Source organism: Camponotus vicinus, unplaced genomic scaffold (genome assembly GCF_025532165.1).
Source record: "Camponotus vicinus isolate PSW18456_S1 unplaced genomic scaffold, iyCamVici1.0 SCAF_1, whole genome shotgun sequence".
Taxonomy (NCBI): domain Eukaryota; kingdom Metazoa; phylum Arthropoda; class Insecta; order Hymenoptera; family Formicidae; genus Camponotus; species Camponotus vicinus.
The window spans coordinates 1,496,992-1,516,150 of record NW_028141945.1 but is presented as its reverse complement, the minus strand read 5'-3'; the positions used below and the strand labels follow the sequence as shown (position 1 = coordinate 1,516,150).

The 19,159-nt window shown below is 35.0% G+C and overlaps 1 protein-coding gene across 6 annotated transcripts in view; it reads right to left on the bottom strand.

The window, feature by feature from the left end:
* Cnc (NFE2 like bZIP transcription factor cap-n-collar) overlaps positions 1-19,159 on the bottom strand; it is a 100,830-nt gene that overhangs the window by 59,391 nt on the left and 22,280 nt on the right. For all 6 annotated transcript variants that reach the window (XM_083078039.1, XM_083078036.1, XM_083078038.1 and 3 more), the window contains exon 2: positions 4,400-4,567. In XM_083078039.1, the coding sequence (XP_082934165.1) occupies positions 4,400-4,567 (168 nt within the window). The remainder of the gene's footprint in view (positions 1-4,399; positions 4,568-19,159) is intronic.

Below are 19,159 nucleotides of genomic sequence, written 5' to 3'. Positions count from 1 at the left end.
TACAACTGTCTGCCCCGATCAACCGCTTTACAAGGCCTCTAGCGCGGATAGAAAGTATAATTCAAATCAACCTTGATCGACGCAAGTAAATACGAATTCAATACGGTATCGCGGCCGCCAGAGATACGGCGCGAGTCACGCTGCTTCGAATTTCGTAGACTCGCGATACGTTTCACATTTTGTGATTCGTTTTGGATATTTTATTTCAATAACGAGAGAGCTTTTTTTTGAACAAATAACGATATTAAATATTAAAAATTTTTGTAATGCAAAAAATACAATGCGTTAGTTGCTAGAAAAATGAGACGAAAAAGCATAATTTTATAATACCAATGAAGAACTCATTCTGAGAAGGGAGATGAGTAAGTTGCCAAAAAATAGCTCGACCGGAAGGGATGGACGCAAAAAACGCGAAAACCTCGATCATCGGTATCACCGCATACGCGCCATTTTGTTCCGAAATTCCAGCCGACGGAAACAATCGGGACAAGAGAAGAAAGCCAAACCCACTTCGGCTCACCGGGCGTTTTCAATTTCCAGGACCATCAATACGTCCCTCGGAATACCCCTCCCAGAGTGTTCCAATCTCTCTGGCTCCCTCTCCCTTCGTCTGTTACCTCTCTTTCTCTTTCGCGAGAGAACCGCTTCGGATCGACAAATGCTTTCTCTCTCCTTCTCTTTCTCTCTCACTCTTTTCGGCCCCGTTTCTCTTCCGTTCCGATAGGTCCGTCGATGGCGCCCCTCGTACCGAAGGGGATGCTGCGTACATCTATCATTTTACCAGACCCTGCCGGCTTCACGGATACATCGCAGGAACAAATGAACGCTAGCCATTTTGATGGTTTTATGAATACGCTCGATGAGGATGGAGAACGGGGCGAGAGGATCTGTTGTTTTCGACATCCTCCTCCTATATCGCACGGATCGACCCATCCTCTTCTTGCTGCGGTCCTCCCGACGAGTCTCCCTCTTCATTCTTCTGGCACCGAGACGGAGTCGCCCTAATGGAGCCCGTCGCCTAGGAGAGCTCGCTTCATTTGAATCGCGTCGGTGGATTAAAAATTCGCGTCAGTCACGATAGCTCGAGGAAGCGATCTTCTATAATCGGAAGTAAGATGCCTCGCAGCGATTCATCTTGCACGATACATTCGTGTTGAAACAATTCAACGAAACAAGCTTCTCTAAGTAGAATTGATCGGGTTTCGCACTACATTTGTTGTAGACAATAAATAAGTATGAATCATTGCTGATTGATGAAACATATAAAGATATATACGATTTAATGATTCGCAACGAATATTAAGAATATCTATACAAAAAACTAAGAAAAGCTCTTTTTATCATGACATTTTTTTAATATAATTGTGCATTTCTTTTTTTCTTGCAAAATGCTATTGATAATATTTTTACGTATATCAAGAAGAACGCGAAAAATCAATAAATAGATAAGTACGCGAAGAAAAGCGTGACCACGTTTGCTAAGCACATGAAAATTTGTTGTCTTCGCGACGAATGCTTTCCATCCTGAATCGCTCGATCGAACTTCCTTTTTCCTACTTTCTAGATTGACGTTCCTCTAAACTCCTCCATAATTCATTCCCGTTTCGCAGCGAGACGGAGTCGCTCTAATGGAGCCTGTCGCCGCGACGTGCACCGATCATTTAAATCTTTTGGCTCTGGATTAAAAATTTCTACCAGTCATGGCGGCTTGAGATAATTGTACAACAGCAACATGCAACGTGCTTTACAGTAATTCACTTGCCTAGCTTCTTCCTAGTGACATCAATGTCGTTCTCGAATAGCACAACAAGTTGACAAATATTTTACGTTGCAAGATCATTTATAAAATACTTTCATTGCGCTATTCACCTTGACTTTAGCTTTGAGGGTGCTAAGTCCGTAAAGTTGTCTTTCAATAAACGATTTCAATTTCAATGAATTATTCATATCTATCGAAAGAAATAATCCAGGATAATGCAGATATCGCGTCGATGTGATGTATCGAAAATTAAACTCGTCAAAATTATATGGATTTTAAATTCGAAAAAAATATTTGACTCAAAAAATACAATCAAATTTTCTCATTATCGCTTCTAACAACGCCGTATCATTTTTGAGCCATTGCTTGTTTTCAGTTAAAACAATTCTGTAGCCAGACGTTGGAACAATGCACGTCAATAATCCGTCGCGATGCAAGACAGAGAAGGAGAAGTCGAGAGACTGAGCTCTTCTTTGTTCTCAGCTGTTCGCGGACCGTGTCTCGGATCGATATGTCGGCTTTCGATCGGGATCGAGGATCTTCCCCGTATTATTGGGCTCTCGAAGACGGCGGCGAGCCCCCACAAAGGTGGAACCCGCTGGAACAATGCGATCTTCGTAGAGGAAGAGGTCGATGGAGACGAAGCGGCGCATAGCGACGTCGGGAAAGAAATAAAGAAAGAAGGAGCGCAGACTACCGAAGGTCGTGAGAAGAAGAGAGAAGAGAAAGAAGCGAGGATGAAGAGAGGATGAGACAGAGAGGCAGACGAGGAACGTCAAGAAGTCTGATGGGTTACCCGCCCAGAACGTCGATGCACCGTCATTGTCGGTGACCATCGTATGGATGAGCTCTCGTAGGCTCGAATCTGCCGGATACTTAAATGCACCTCGTGTCCATCCACCGAAACGCGCCGAGCGAAGAAAAGTCGTCGCTATTGATAAACTTACATTGTACTCAACTAAGGAAACTCAACTGGAATTTAATCAACGGAAGAGACATCTTCATAAATCAGCACTAGTTTATGTTCGAGCGATTAGTAAATTAAAATCAACATTAGTGAGTTTATGTTCGAGCGATTAGTAAATTAAAATCAACATGTTTCGATACATTATCACAGAAGATAAGATAAAATAGCAAAATTAAAAGATCCGTTATGTTAACAACAATGATAAAAGAAGCTCTTTGAAGAAGAATATAAATTATGTAATTCTCACTTTCGATAAAATGATGACATTCTATTTGCGCGATACTTGTCAATAATTAGATAATAAAAAATCAATTATTTCTGCAAAAATAAAAAATATCTTTACAAAAGTAGAGAGAGAACAAAAGAATGTTAAAAATGTAATTTGATTTCTATCTGTAATAATATTATTAGAATATTATTATAAATTATAATAAAAATATCGCGACCCATCACAATCTTCTGCAACATTCAAGAAAATCACGTTTAGGATAGATTAAAAAATATTTATGACGTTGTATAAAGACTATCTTTTTTTTGAAACATTGATATTATCGTGAATACATCGTGAGACAAAACGTTCGTTATCTCGATCTCGGCGTGCATATAACTCGAAAAAGACAAGATCGATGTATGCAGAGATTGGAATATCGATCGAGATTATATTCGAGAACACGTGGGCTTCTAATTTCTCTTTGGGTTCACCAAAAATGTCCGCTAAGGATTGAATCGGCTTAGTGTCTCCGATCAAGATCGATCATCTACAAACGATTACGAGTGCAGATTCCACGCGCTAACTAGGATATAAGGTCGCATAATAAAATTTCTTTAAATAAAAATGAAGTTTATCAGAAATGCACCGAATGTTGATTTTTTGGAATGCGTGCCATTCGAGCTTTATTTAAGCTTTATTTAAAATGCACAATAGAGATGATAAAGAGATAAGCATCCTAAGCAATTCCACCGTTAATTGACAAGTGACATTACACACTCTTGTTTGATGCCTTATGATCAATTTCACGAGAATCGATACAAATCTATCTATACATATAATACAATAAACATATTGTATTATATAAACATTTGTATTTCTCAACATCGATTAGCTAATTGAAATACATGCCAGCGTACATGCCTCTTTTCTTAGAGTCACCAAATTGATTCTTAATGATAGGTAGAAGCAAAAATGAAGAATAATAATATCCTGAAATATTCTGCAATGTATGTAAATACCCGGAAGTTAAATCTGGAAATCTTTTTCTTCTGCAGTGTCGCAGAAAATGTCGCTTCCTATTCGCGCAATGCAATCGGTCGATGATTGCCGAGAGACAGAACGAAAAACGCGCGACATCGCGAGCCATTCTTTGACGTAGAAATGTATGCGCTCTATAGCTTTCTATCTCCGATAATCACCCGGAGACACAGGAAGACATCAATGGGCCCGTTGGCATATGGAGAAACGAATGTTTAAATTGAGTCCGAGGAAGTAAACGCTTCCTTTTACGCGCGTGAAAGCAGAAAGTAGCGTGTTCTCGAGAAACAATTGCTCATTAGTCACTGCGATTGGGAGATCGAAATAACGAATTTGTAAAACCTTATGATTTCCGAAAATTAATGAATCCGAAGAATTCAACGCAAAATATTAATCAGAAAAAAAAAATAAAATTTTTGCATACCTTTTGATTCGTGGCGTTAATAGCTTCCAAAGCTTTCAACTTTTCGATTTCGTCCGATGATTCTTTTTCCGATGTAGACGTTTTTTTGGCGAGCGTCGTGGCAGGTTCCACAGGCGAAAATCCCAGATCTACATCCTGCTTCCAAAGGACCTCGATTAGGTCCATATCCTGAAATCAAATATTAATGGACGTGATATTATTGCGTAAAAATCAATATATTCTCCTATTAATTATCTCCTATTAATTTAATTAATTTTTATTTACTTCTGTGTTCCTTTAGTACAACAGGGAAATTAATATAAGTAATTAATTAATAATAATAAGATATTATTTAATTAATATACTATACATGTAATTCCTTGAGAGCAAAATGTGTGCACTGTAAAGTGCTTTTTCATGATCTATAAATATAATATATGCGGGTTATACTCTAAATGCAAATCAAATAAATACAAGTATATACGGGTGGAAGTTCCGTTTTATACTTAATTCTTCTTCGTATCCATTTCATCTTAGAAATGATATTCATGGAAATTAAACTTGTATCGTCTTTTAGTTATTCATATTTATTTGACTACTTTAATATCTTTCAAGCATACGTATAAGGCACCAAGTGTGCATAATAAAATATGATTAAAAATAGCAGATAATGCGCTCTTTCAAAGTATATAAAATCTATTAATATACATCAAAAGATTGCAGAAAAAATCATAATAGTCCATTCTAAAATTAATTTTACTGCTTAATGCACATCGTACAATTCGTTTTTTAATTTTACGATCGCGCGACTCGCATTTACGATTAAAATGAAATTTTTGCAACATGTAATTATAATATCGCTACTAAAAGTCATACGATTAATACCTCCATAACGGAGCGCAGCTTTTTCGTTTATGTTTATTTTACATAAGTTAATAACATCTGGCCTCGATGGTTGCGTTCAAGCCCAGTCCCGATCTTCGAGATTCATTTTTGTTGCGTCTCGGATGTCCCTCGCAGGGAGTCCCATCGACGAGTGTGTACAAAAGTGCATGATTAATGATGGCCGAGTATCGATGCATCTCGAAATGGAGGAGATCGAAGAAAGGACCTGGGAGAAGGGACCAATCACATGACGGAGCACAATCCTCGGGGCAGCTGCCCCGTAGGTTTTAATCGAGCCAATTTCGCCAAGTTCGTACTGAGCCTCGTTAACCAATCTACGGATTTTCCTCGCCAATCTAAAATCCTCTCCGTACTCGCGGCGCTACATAAAATGATTAACATGTTCAGAGAGGAAAGACCGACTTGCGTACATCATATAAGTACCGTGTGAAAATTTCTTTTTGTCTTTAAAAGTTCCGATTACAATATATGTTCTTAATAATGGGGCGTAATTTACCTTTACTTTTTTAAGTGACAAATAAAAAATTATAAAAATATCTCTTATATATAATATAAAGGAATTAATTTTTATTTTATATATATAAATTAAATATTATAATTAATAGTGATAGATGATATAATAAAATTGTATTATAAATTACTTGCAATTAGTATAAACAAAAATTGCTTTCATTCATACCGCTTTCTTTTATGTTTTCGAAATCTGCTTCGAAAAGATACTATTGCCTTAATGTTCAGTGCCTACTCATCGTTTGCCATTTCCCCATTTACCGATAAAGTGGCGCCGAAGCGTAACGCTCCTCAAACCGCCACGTTTGCGAATTAAATGACTAGCGGGATACACGTGAGTTCTGCATCTCTATGGCCGAACGATGGACTTTACGCGGTGCTTCCGCGTCAATTAAAGTTCGCGAACGCGTGTTTAGGGCCCAATTGCATATTTCTATTATACTCATGACTTGTTATACCATTATCGCGTGGTACCTCATCATGGATGCACCGATACTTGAAACTGTAGCAAGTTTTCGCTTCGTCAGTGACATGCGCGTAGATTAAACGGCTTGATACTTGTCGAAGCATCGGTGAGACAGGAAACCTCGCTGGTATTCATACGAGAAGCAGTAAGTGCGATGTCCGTCCATGAGGAAGAAGCCGCGACTCTCATAAAGCTCGCGACTCTTGTCAAAAACGTTAAGAGAAGAAACGAGGCTCTTCGCGTTAATGTCTGAGTAGACAATTGAATCAGGAAGCGATTAGATCTTATTCCCTCGCAATGGACAAGCGTAACTACTCGATCGTGGCCAATTTTGATGCTTTGAAATAGTTCCTTCATTATTCAGAATCATTTTTCCTATTTTCTTTTAGGTTTTTCTCGATGGACAAGATTACGATCTCGAGAGACTATAAGGTACGTACAATGAAATGATCGAGATGCTAGGAATGTGTTAAAATACAGCATAATATAAGCATCTTTTGCGGTAATCAACGAGATTTTTTAATGCATTGCAAGTATATACATGAATTTATAAAGAAAATAAAATCGATTTTGGAACAATATAAATTTACGTAATGTAAGCATGTAAGCACCCCTGCAGTATCTAAACTAAAATCTCTCTTTGGCACATTTGTCTTATGCTTTGCAAATTTGCAATAACATACTTTTTACGTATACAATATATGAAGACTTATAACAACATATATATTATTTACCTCATGCACCACATTATTCACGCTTTCGCAAATGACAAGTGGAGAAAGCAGCAATGTGATTTTCTCGATCGCGAAATATTCCCCTCTACTCAATCCATTACCCGCGCCCGTGTTCCTAATTAATCAGGGACCTCGTGACTACTTTTGTCGACGTGCCCCAGCCGGTTAAAGACAAAGGCGCCGCGGCGCGGCGCCATTAATCTCTCGGTATCGTTATCGGCGATCGCGAATTTGCGCGCATGCCGCCGCGAAGGGATGTAACGGATATGAGGCGCGCTCGCGCTCTCGCGGGCGTAGCTTTGTAAATTACTTCGCCGACCGTGTAATTCGATGCGGCGAGAAAGGGGAACGGGCGGCGGGTTAGCACGGGCAGGAGCGGGAGGGGGGAGGGGAAGACACGGCGTGGGTGTGCATATGACGTCGGCCATGCTGGAGAGACACAGCGGGATATCCGCCGCGCCCACAGCTGATCCTTCGCCGCGCGACGTCGGAGAGTTATCTCTCGGCTCGGCTCACGTTTTATGTCCGGCCGCGCCGCGATGCATCGCGCCATGCGGCACGCTGCATTCAGTCACTTCGTCGCTGGTCCAGGCATCGATGCCCTCGATTTCTATTCGATTTCATGGCGGGTTGGACTCAAGTCCTGAAAAAATCCGTGCCGCTGACTGCCCGATCATCATCAATGACGATCAATTATTGTGATCTTATGCATATGCATTGAAAACTTATACGCAAAATATTAAACACGATAATTAGCTGGTTATTTATAAATAACATTTGTCATTCATCTTTGATACATTAAAAAAATCGTTACAGGGATTATGCAATTTTTACTATAGCAAAGAATTACGTAATTATGTCAAATTATGCAATTTTTAATATAGCAAAGGAATTACGTAATTATTGAGGTATCCAAGTAATTCAGATTCTATTTAACTGTTTAAAAAAATAATTTAAAAAAATAATTAAAATAATAAAAAAAGATTTATATATGTATAATATACAGTTGAAAAATTTAAATTATTCTGATATTATGGTAATTAGATAATTTCTAAAAATATACTGAGATTTATATATGTATAATATACAGTTGAAAAATTTAAATTATTCTGATATTATGGTAATTAGATAATTTCTAAAAATATAACATTTTGATCGAAGATAATTAATATTTTGAAATTCTAAACGATACAGGTAAATCGATTCGAGCAGAGAACCTTGGTAAGATTAAATCGGTGCAAACGCAAAGGTAGAAGATGTATCTGAGGATCAGTAATTACACGAAATAAGCTGGTAATGGTCGACCACCGTTTATCTAACATCGACCGTCTCTCCGGATGTATCGTAGAGTTTTGAGAAGCTATGCCGATGAAACGGTTTCGATATACTAACCAATTGTATCTGCGCGTATTATCTCGGAAAAAGCGATTGTTTTTGCGTACGGCTATAACAGGTGCAACGCTCCCGTTATTTCCGTCATTCTCGTTACTAAGAAGGCGAATCTTTGCTCACAACTATCGAGTACATTACATTCGACTGTAACTGTAAATATAATTGCAGCTCGTAAAGTTGAAAAGAATCAAGACTTTTTGTTCTTGACTTTGGAAACAAGAAGAAGAACTGGACAACATTTTACATTGTACATTTTAGATTGTATATATATATATATATATATATTGTTTGAAGAAACTGTTGCAATTAAAATAAAATGTCAGAGTAAAAATAATTAAGTACATAAGCATATAAATAAAAATTCATGCTACAATGCGGCTAATTATACTAACATAATTTCTATTAAGAGATATCCGATTGATGCAATAACAGACGCGAAATATTAGTAATATATATATTTGTGAAAAAAATAAATTTTTTAAAGCTAAATAAAAATTAAAAAGTCGCCAAAAAAATAATGACTTTTTAATTTTTATTTAGCTTTAAAAATTAATTGAGAATTACTCACGATTTATTTTTTTTTAATTAATTTTTTTCCGAAATTTTAAATTATCAGAATATTACAATTATGAACAAAATACACAATTATTAATTACATTGTTACAAACACTTGCTTAAAAGATGTATCAAATATAAGATTTAAATTAAAAAAAAATAATTTCGGTAGGAAATATTTAATCTTTGTGTATGCAAAAAAATAAGATTTATAATGTTTTAATACACCATTAATTTATATATTTAAAAATATAAAAGTCGACGTAAAAATGTAGTTAGTTGCCTTATTAGCGCACTATGCTTAAAAAGTTAAATATCCTCCTAACATGCGAGATTAAAAAATTTTTGTAAATTTGTGAGTAATCTCATTATAGCCTAACTCCATCTTTGATTTTCCTTTAGTGGCGCATTTGTATACATTGAATCTTTTACAGTATTCATGAGTAATGTATCTGTCAGAATGTACCTGACTATGGACTAATAGGCCTAATGGTTCTACCGTTAGATTCATCAGGTATTATCCGCAATTTTCACGCCACCCTTTCGTTTCTGCGGAACGACATACCGACACGTTGCTACCTTTTTGCTACAGACGAAGAATACCCTATATGTATGGTTTTTCAGATAATATAAAGATGTATAATTATATATTTAACACAATAACAATTTTACATTATTTAATATTAATTTTACATTATGGTCTATAATACTACTTTTATTAAAAATAGAGGAAGAGGAAAAGAGATTAAATTTTTGGGGCAAATAAAATTTCGAGATTAAATAAATATTATAATAAGTATAAAAATAAAAAATATTTTTTTTGTACAATATTAAATGTGAATTTTGCTTTAACAAATATTTAACTATATTAAACGCTTGCAAAATTTGACATAAAAATTTGAGTTTAAATTTTTTAAATAATTAATCGCAAAAATATGTAATAATTTTTAAAATATCTCATGTATACACACATACACAGATATATCGTATAATATTTATAAATTTCGCGTAATCAAATTCACTGATGTGAGTTAAAGCTTGAAAAAGCTTCGTACATATCTTATAGAAAATTATCTCTAGATGGATTTTCAAACTTTGGAATTTTGTAATTCAAGCGTTTTTGCTCAGCATCACAACTACAAAACTGACACTGAACTACAAAATCTTAAAGTTTGAATTGAAATCCATTGGGAGATAATTTTTCATAAGATGTGTGCGGGGACCTTTGATGGACACAGCGGTACATAAATGCATTCTTGGTGAAAGAGGAAAAGCTTTCTTCGTAAGGATCTTTCTATTTGTAAACAAATAATTCCTCGGCGTTTGAAAAGCAGAAAATCCTATAGGGAATCACGAATCCTGCAGTGCTGATAAATTAGTATTCCTACATTTACAAACGACTTTGGACACTTTGTGGTGAATCAAGAATACAAACCGTTAATGGAATCTTAATGGATGTCTATACATTCTCTGAAAGCTAGAAACCATTGGTTCAAAGAATTTACGCGGAAACTTTTACCTTTGCGATTTCTAATCTAATAAAATATATAAGCGATTGTAAAATAAGTTTTATTTACAATAAAAAAATTATCAAAAGCAATACAAATATTAAATTTAATTAAATTATCTTAAATAGAATTAATCATATATAAAATGTAAAAAAAGAATCTCCTTTACACACATTTCGTTGATTTATGTGTTTTAAAATTTTTATTTTTCGCACAAAATCTTTTTACAAGTTTTACAAGTTTTACAATTTTCAAATTTTTAAATGCAATGTTTATGACAAAAATGATATATTTTTAATATTTTGATCACTTGAGATAGATAGAAGCAAAATTGTTACGAGATAGTACTTCTTATTCAATTATTTCGTATTATTTCGAATTAAAAATATATAGCAAAATATTTCTATTATTTTAAAGTAGAAAAATTAGGCAATTTACTCAAATCTACGTTTGCAAATTTATTATATATGTGAAGAAGATACGTGAAGAAGAATTTTAAATGTCGTAAGAAAAATTTTAGACTCGTTGATTTCGTAGAGTTTCTGTATTAATTAAGATATAAATCCCGAATAGACAAACAAAATGGTCAATTCTTGTCTTGAATTATAAAGTTTTCCACATGGTATGCGTCGTATCGAGAGAGTAGGCGCAAAGGGATAAAACATTAATTTCCTGGTTTTAATTAGTGCGTTGTGCATGCAGCCGCACAGTAATGGCGGCCGAGCCTTCGGTCAAGGCGGGGATAAAGGGAGAGGCGAGGCTAAAGGGGAATTTGATTAATGATCCTGTGGGATCTCTGAAATGGGAGGAGAGGGAGGAAGCGTATCCTAGGGGACGCCTGTCTTGCCACGAAGCAACGATCGGTCCGAAACGTAACTCGAATATACAAGCAATATTTTCGGATATATAAAGCATCGATGGCTAATATATTGCTTTTCTATTTTTTGATTGTTAGAGAAAGTATAGCTCTCATTAATTGAAATAAAATTAAAAATAATACAATAACAATAAAATATAATATAAAATCAATCAACAATTATATTTTTTAATTATATTAAATTTGTACGATATATCCAATGTAAGGTTACGAGCTAAAGTAACGTAAAGTAACTCGAAAAAAGAGGGAGATTTAATTACGACTAAAAGTTTTTTGAAGCAAGGGTAAAACTTAATGTCAGTCACCGAGAAACCCTTGAAGGGTCTTTCAAAAGAGAGAGAGTTGACACCGGAATTATTTCGGGAAAAGTCATTATCCGGCGATTAATATTATATTCTACATCACAATGGCAATGGTTAATTTTGGCGTCGCGTAAAGACAAGCGTTTATTTAATTGAATAAATACAAAATACAAAATTATTTGAAATCACGATATACATGTGATTCATGCAAAATTTTGTCTATTTTTTTAATGCTAATTAGAAAAAAAAGAATGGAATATGTGGAATAAGACAAGAATAGCTTGCAATTAAAAATGAAAAGTACGTATTTGCATGTAATCGATCGGCAAATTGTATAATCGCTTGAAAAATCTAGAAGTTTTTGATAATGATAATATTCCTTTCAAATCTTGTCTATGATAAAAGTTATTCATGCAGGGAGGAAATAATAAAATTATGAAAAAATGCTAATTGCACGAACTGATTAAACTTTTAACGACAAACCAGTTATACACTTCGCAAATGAATACTATAACTCAATTTATATAATTATTTCCTATCTGGTTTTGATGTAAAAGTGATTTTTTAATCAAGTCAAAGTAATTTACGATGGCGATTTTCGATAGATCATTTATAATTTATAGCAGAAATTTCATCAGATTTTGCGATTCAGACATTACCAATACGTGCGACTAAAGCCATTATCATAACGCCTTGAGCGAACTAGCGAATAACAAATTGCGCCCTGGTGTACCGCGACTTTAACGCTCGCGTGAGTACTGAAATGCGATCATTTGCATCATAATCAAGACCGCCGGAGCTACATTATTTTCTTCGCGTCCGCGCGAAGCGGAAAAAAAGAAACGAACGTTCTCGCGAACGTAAGACTCGAGAGGGAGGACGGGCAAGACGAGAGGGGACAGCATGAAAAATAGTTCCGGCGCTATCGGTGCAGCCAAAGCGCCCCCCTATCTCGTGTCCCATCGACGTATCATCAATGTAATTCGTATAATGTATCCACGCAACTCTCCGACCAGCAGGGTTGCGGACGAAGGAAGGAAGAAGGGATGGGGAATTGCGGAGGGAGAGACGCGTATTTATGTTGTGGGATATATCGCGGAGATACCAGTCGGCGGAAGGGAAAGGAGAAGGAGATGGAAAAGAGAGGGAGACGGTGCGTGTACAAAGGGAACGCCGACGGTGCCCTCACGATCGTTCACCCCGACAGGGGCGTATACTCTCCCTCCTCAATCCCGCAGTCGCGATCACTGCGGTGCGACGCCAAGCCCATGTATTTTGCATTCGTCGCTTTTTGCGTGTACTCGAAAAAGAGAATACGGCAGTACTCTCGTAACCAGTCGCAATTTTCGGCAAGATACGGACGCAGACAGGAGTAAGATTTAAAAGAGATTAAAATTTAAGAAAATAAAAAAAAATCTTTCCCCTAGACAGGCTAGAATTGATATTCTTATCTCGTGGACGAAATATAATTTTGATACATTTCGCACATTAAGTATATTCCGGAGAAGAGAATTTACCTTGGAAAAATTTTACGACATTTTACAAAGTAAGTTTCTCGATATTTTGCGAACGATAATTCAATGATGTTATAATCAATGAATTATGTTATGTTATAACGATCGTACAATAAGAAAATAATCTACTATATCAATATTTAATCGATATTCCACACTAAAAGAGACAAAAAATTTTTGTTGTATTGAAAATGAAGAAATGTATGTATGACGATTTGTATGATAAAATGAATAGGCATAACATTAATAAACACGATTGGTCACTAAATTGAATTGGAAAACATCATGTGTCAAAGCTAAGTAAAGACAAATAGTCTTCTAAGATTAATAAGGAAATTTACATGCATATTGTATGTGTAAGTTGTCAATGCGTATATCATATACACAATAATGAGATATAATCAATTATAAAATGTTGCATAATATTTTCTTATCATGCTGTTGGGCAAGAATACTATTTACACATTGTTAGATAATACAAGTGATCACGTGTTATATTACACATTATTCTAGCTCATTAACTTATAATTTGTTTACATGACATCGAAAAAATTCTACATATTTCAAAATACTTTTCAGAACATGCATATAATTCTTCTTAAGAAAATATCGATACAAAGTATAACTATCGATATAAATATACCTCCTGATACAGTATACTGCCTGTCAATGTTTAATTATAGTGTAATTTTTTTAATCTACAATGATAAGATGTATTTTTTACCAGCATATTAATTATAAATTAATGAACGATTGCTCATTAAAAATGATTAAATGTTAGTTTCATAATCGTTTTTAAATCATCGATGGATCAAACAGACATTTATTCTGATAAATATAGTATCATACATGAATTTTTAATACGATCACTTATAGAAATTACTCGAGGAAAAAATAATCTTTGTAGAAAAATGATGCTAAGTCATTTTATTGTGTAAATTAATATTTATGTATGATTAAAAAAATTGTTATATAAAAAAAAGATGTCAAATTTTGTCAATTGTCTACAAGAAAAGTACATAAATATTTTTACACATAGTGCTCATACTTTTGCACATAGTATCGTAAAGTATTTCGATCCGCCATATTATCGGTGAGCTTGTCTCCTCTTCACCAAAGTTTTATATCGATAAGAACAGGATTCGAGGACAATCTAAAAAGAAGGCTGCTTAGTCTAGACTAATTTAAAGAAGATCATTTATCACACACATATTCTCTTTTTCACGATCTAGACTTCCGTTTTACTAGAAAAATTCTTATCTTCATCCCCGAGGCGTACGCGTGCCTTAACTGCCATGCGCGACATAAGCTGAAGAAGTGCGAAACCAATCTCGGTCATCGTCGCAAGAACATGAACTAAACCATTTTCTTCTTGCTCGCCTGCCTTTCGTTCCACCGCGGCCATTGAATCAACATATATTCCTTTATTTATTCTCGCGCGTTAGATTCGTTTTCCAATTGACAATTAGTATTATCGTTGCGAGTGAATCGGAATCGGTTATTAATGTCGATGAGGACAATCGCCGAGTAATTCATCAAAAAAAATGTTACAATAGAAACTTGAAGACTTATGCGAAGTCGCGTGTTTTTCTTTTCATTTTCGAGGTTCATGGTTATTTTTAAAACGACGAACGACGCAGCGAACAAAATGTGCCTTGCTTTCCAGTTTAACAATGTAACAAATATAAATAAAATTGCTTAATTACGTCGGAAGAACGCAGGCCATGAGCAAGAAACCAGGTATCGAACTACTCTACAGTGAGATTACGGTGCAATTTTTGCGAATATATTTACGGTTCACCGTAATGAAAATGAAAAAATTAAACGCCTTCGAGCGTGTCTTATAAATAGTGATCAATTAAACATGGTACTAAAGCGTCTTCCTCATTCCAAGTATCTTCTTATATGATGTTAATAAAATGTACCTTAGATAGAGCTATCAAATTTATTTGACCTTATGATAACAATCCTTTCATTTTAATTTGACGTAAAGATGCATATTTTTTCGACATATTTGTGATGATGTATAAAGATTAAAGAAAAATGGCGACTGCGGTTAAGCCGATGATGGCGATGGACCCTGAATTTTTTTCGAGATACCGCGCGATTGGTTCGAACCTTATAATTACGCTCGGAGAAGAAAACCGGTCTTGAGCCTGGCGATTTCACGATGAACGTGTCTTCGTTCAAGTATAGTCGCTATTAATGCAAATAAGGTCCAAGAAGACACGGTCGGAACTAATCATTGGATTCAACCTTGAAAATTTTTTCTGCAAGCAATACATTAATCGTTCAGATTTATTCGCTATTTATATCTCTCATGATTATTAGAATGATTTCTATTTATGTGTATCAAATATTAAATTAAATCTTTAAAATCTTCTATTATTTTAGAAGAAAACATGATATATGTGCTCATCCTATTATAAATTTTTTATCTTTAACAATTACTGTAATCATATAACATATCTTATATTTTTTTGGTTACATAATTTTCCAGAAAATATTTACGTTGTAAAATCGGCAGAGCAGATGGTACGGTCTTTCGATCAACCGCATGCCATGGTTTCTGTGAGAATCGTTTGTACCTAGAATTGCAGCCTATGTGATGCGCATTCGTATGAAGAAAATGCAATTCACGATGTAATCTCCAGGGAACGGGCATCGATCACACGGTGATCTTCCCCGACGTCAAAATATTTTCAAAGACAGTCCGCACGACGGGACAGTCTTTTGAAGATCATCCGATCCAACGGAAATCGCGTATTAAACTTCAGAATCTATCTCTTTGGAGTGATTCGCGGGAAAAATTAAAGAAAAATTTTCTCGCCGAGACATACATTATTCTCAATTTGTGTCCATGATATAATTCAAAATAGATTTAATAAAGAGAGAAAAACTTTATTTACACACTATCATAACTGAAACTGCAAACACATCACATTTCTTTCACAATGATAAAAATTTCTAATTGAAGGAAGATACAACAAATGTAAAATAAAATTCGATCGAATTGAATTTGAAATAAAACATATTGAGATTACACATGCACACATAATTATACACTGAATATTTAACTATTTAATTAAACTGTTTAATAATAAATGCAAAATATGAACTTTAAAACAAAACTTCTTAATATAATGTAATACAAAATGTAATGTAAAAAAATATGAAAGTCTTTTTATAAATATCAGAATATTCGAAATATGTCTAGGTTTTTCAGCTATATCCTGATATGATTATGTATACATACTATAAATAATATTAATTATTAAATCGCATCGCCGCATAACTTCAAAAGGAATTAAACCTCCACCGAGGGAGTCTCTTCGCAACGTGGACACGGAGTTTATCGAACGCACCTGAAAGGTGCTTGCCTTTCTTAATCTCGTGCAAGGGTACATAGAAAAGGCATAGAACTCGAGAAAGGGCTCAAGAGGCGACTTGACAAATGAAGAGGACGGCATCTCTTTGAATCCGACAAAAAAAGCGTCCGACGCCGAATCGACTAAGCAATGCCTTGGTTACATATACTTTGTTTAGTTACAGAACTCATAATGTCGATATTATAAAAAAAAAAAATAGAAAAAAACATTAACGAGCCGGATACGGCCGATGGACGGCAGGAAGGTTAAGGCGAACCGAATCCGGCCGAGAGCTCGATAGGTCGACAGGACCTATTGAAGAACGAAGAGGAGACGGACGATTGATCAACGGAAAGAGACATTGCTGCGTCAGCCCGATAAAATCTCGAATATTGCAGCGTGTATCATTACGCGGCGCACAAACTTACTTTTACGTCTCGCACTGTCTTTGCGGCTGTCACGATAATTACCGGTGACCGGTGATCATTGCCAGTGTCTCTATCGTTAATGAGTCGATAAAGATACCGCTGTTTTATGCACGTCGTTCACGCTTTCATGCAGGCCTTAAAGGCAACCGTTGCCTCCATATAACGGAGAAGTTTGCGATTATAAATAATAAGATATAGAGTTTATCGAAAAGCAGTTGAAGTTTAAAAGTCAGTAACACAGCTAAGTAACACATGTTGCAAATGAAATTTAAAAGGGTTTGGAGAAAATTAGACTGAAAATAAATTATTCAAGTGGTTTTTTAAAGTATTTAATGTCAACTTTTTGAAATTTTTAAAATAAGTACGAATTGATCGAGAAGAAAATATTCCTGGAAATATTGGGAGGCGATTTATATTCGTTTCTGACAAGATTAACATGAGAGATAAATATGATGATTCGATTGCACTCTCCTGCTACGCCCCTGCCTTTCTCCGCACGATGCTTTCACGTGGACCTCCACCTTGTGTCATTAGTCACCGCGGCAACATTTCTCCGGAGACTTGAAAGGGGACGCAAAACTATTCTACCCACTTGTTCCGCACAGAAAACGGCGGCAAAGGTGTTTATGGTAATCTTGGCGAGCTACCCGAGATGTCCCGTTGTTACGACTATTTTTCAGTTTACTTCAATATCTTTAGCTAGAATCTTCAAAAAGTGAGCGATCGGTTTCTTAATCCTTTGTGATACAATCTAACAATATAAGAGATCGTTTCGACTTATGCGCTCGAATCTAGCAAAAAATACAGCTTTTTTCAGATAATTAAAAAAGTAATACGCTAACTCTTTCTTTTTTAAAGTTTAAATGGATCATAAAACTTGTAGGATTTATAACTTAGAAATTTTATACGAAAAAGAAATATATTATAATGAAACTTTGCGTAACTGTTGATTAGAACTTCTCTAATAACGTAAGATAAAAAGATTGCAAAAAAGAAACAAATATGATTAATAAAAATCTAATTAAATATATCGAATAAAATAAATGTGTTTCATTTTATAAATGACAGATATTTATTTTCATATTTTACAATATTTATCAAATACCGATATATTATGTGGAAAACAATGTTAACTTCGTGTATGTAAATAAGATTATCGCAGATTAATGCTGTGATGATGTACGTGTGCGAAAGTATCGTAGTTTTCAACGTCCACGTGGAGAACGAGACTTGACACATTGACAAGCACGTGACACGAGACCACCTCCGCTACAACCGAGATGTATATCTTGTTTGTTATCTTGTGGCTACCACAATTTGTCAAGATGAATCAGATTGATTTAAAGGGAAGAATCCGATCGGCAGACAGGAGGACATTCCTGATTCTCTAGCAAAGAAGCCGTCTTTTTTGTCCCACAAATATGTTTCGTATAAAATTGATCGAGAACAATAATCATATTATGATCAAGCAGTGAATTATAGCGCGCGATTTACATCCGCAACCATTGTAAGAAAATAAAAGAATGCAGCTGAATGAAGGAATCTTATATTATTTATTGGCAAAAAAAGAAAAGGAGTTTAGCCATCAGGTACATGCCTATTAGGCTAATATGTTCACAAAACAAGTAATACACTTTTCTCTTAAGTTTACTTTACAACGCAGGAGTATGTACGGTACTCCCTAATGAAGGAATCTACGCTACATTTACATTCTGGCGCCATCTAGAACCGTATGAGGGTAAATACACGTAGCTGAATGAAAGTTCGACGTGATACCGACTATTCGCAAATCAGAGAGTAGTAGCGTCTCGAAAGAAACCGCTACTAGAAATGATCTCGATTGATAAGAAAGCAATAGTTTTTCAACCGCAATTGATGACAAAATGCTAATAATAGAAATATAGCTTCAATTGAATTTAAAACGCAAGTAACATAAGAAAGTAAAGTGGTTAATAAAAATAAAAAAATTATTAAAAATAAAAAAAAATACAAAAAATCTTATAGAGTATATTTGATACGCAAATAAAGATTGCGCCATGTTGTAAAATATTCTCTACATATGTAGGAATTATTAAAAATGTATGACGCCAATAACAGCTGTACTGCATATTCATTTATCAATTTCTGTGAAAACATTTTTCACATAAGACTAGATTATGTATGAAGTAAATATAATAAATCTAGCAGTTCACATATTGAGTATAATCAATTTTATACTGGA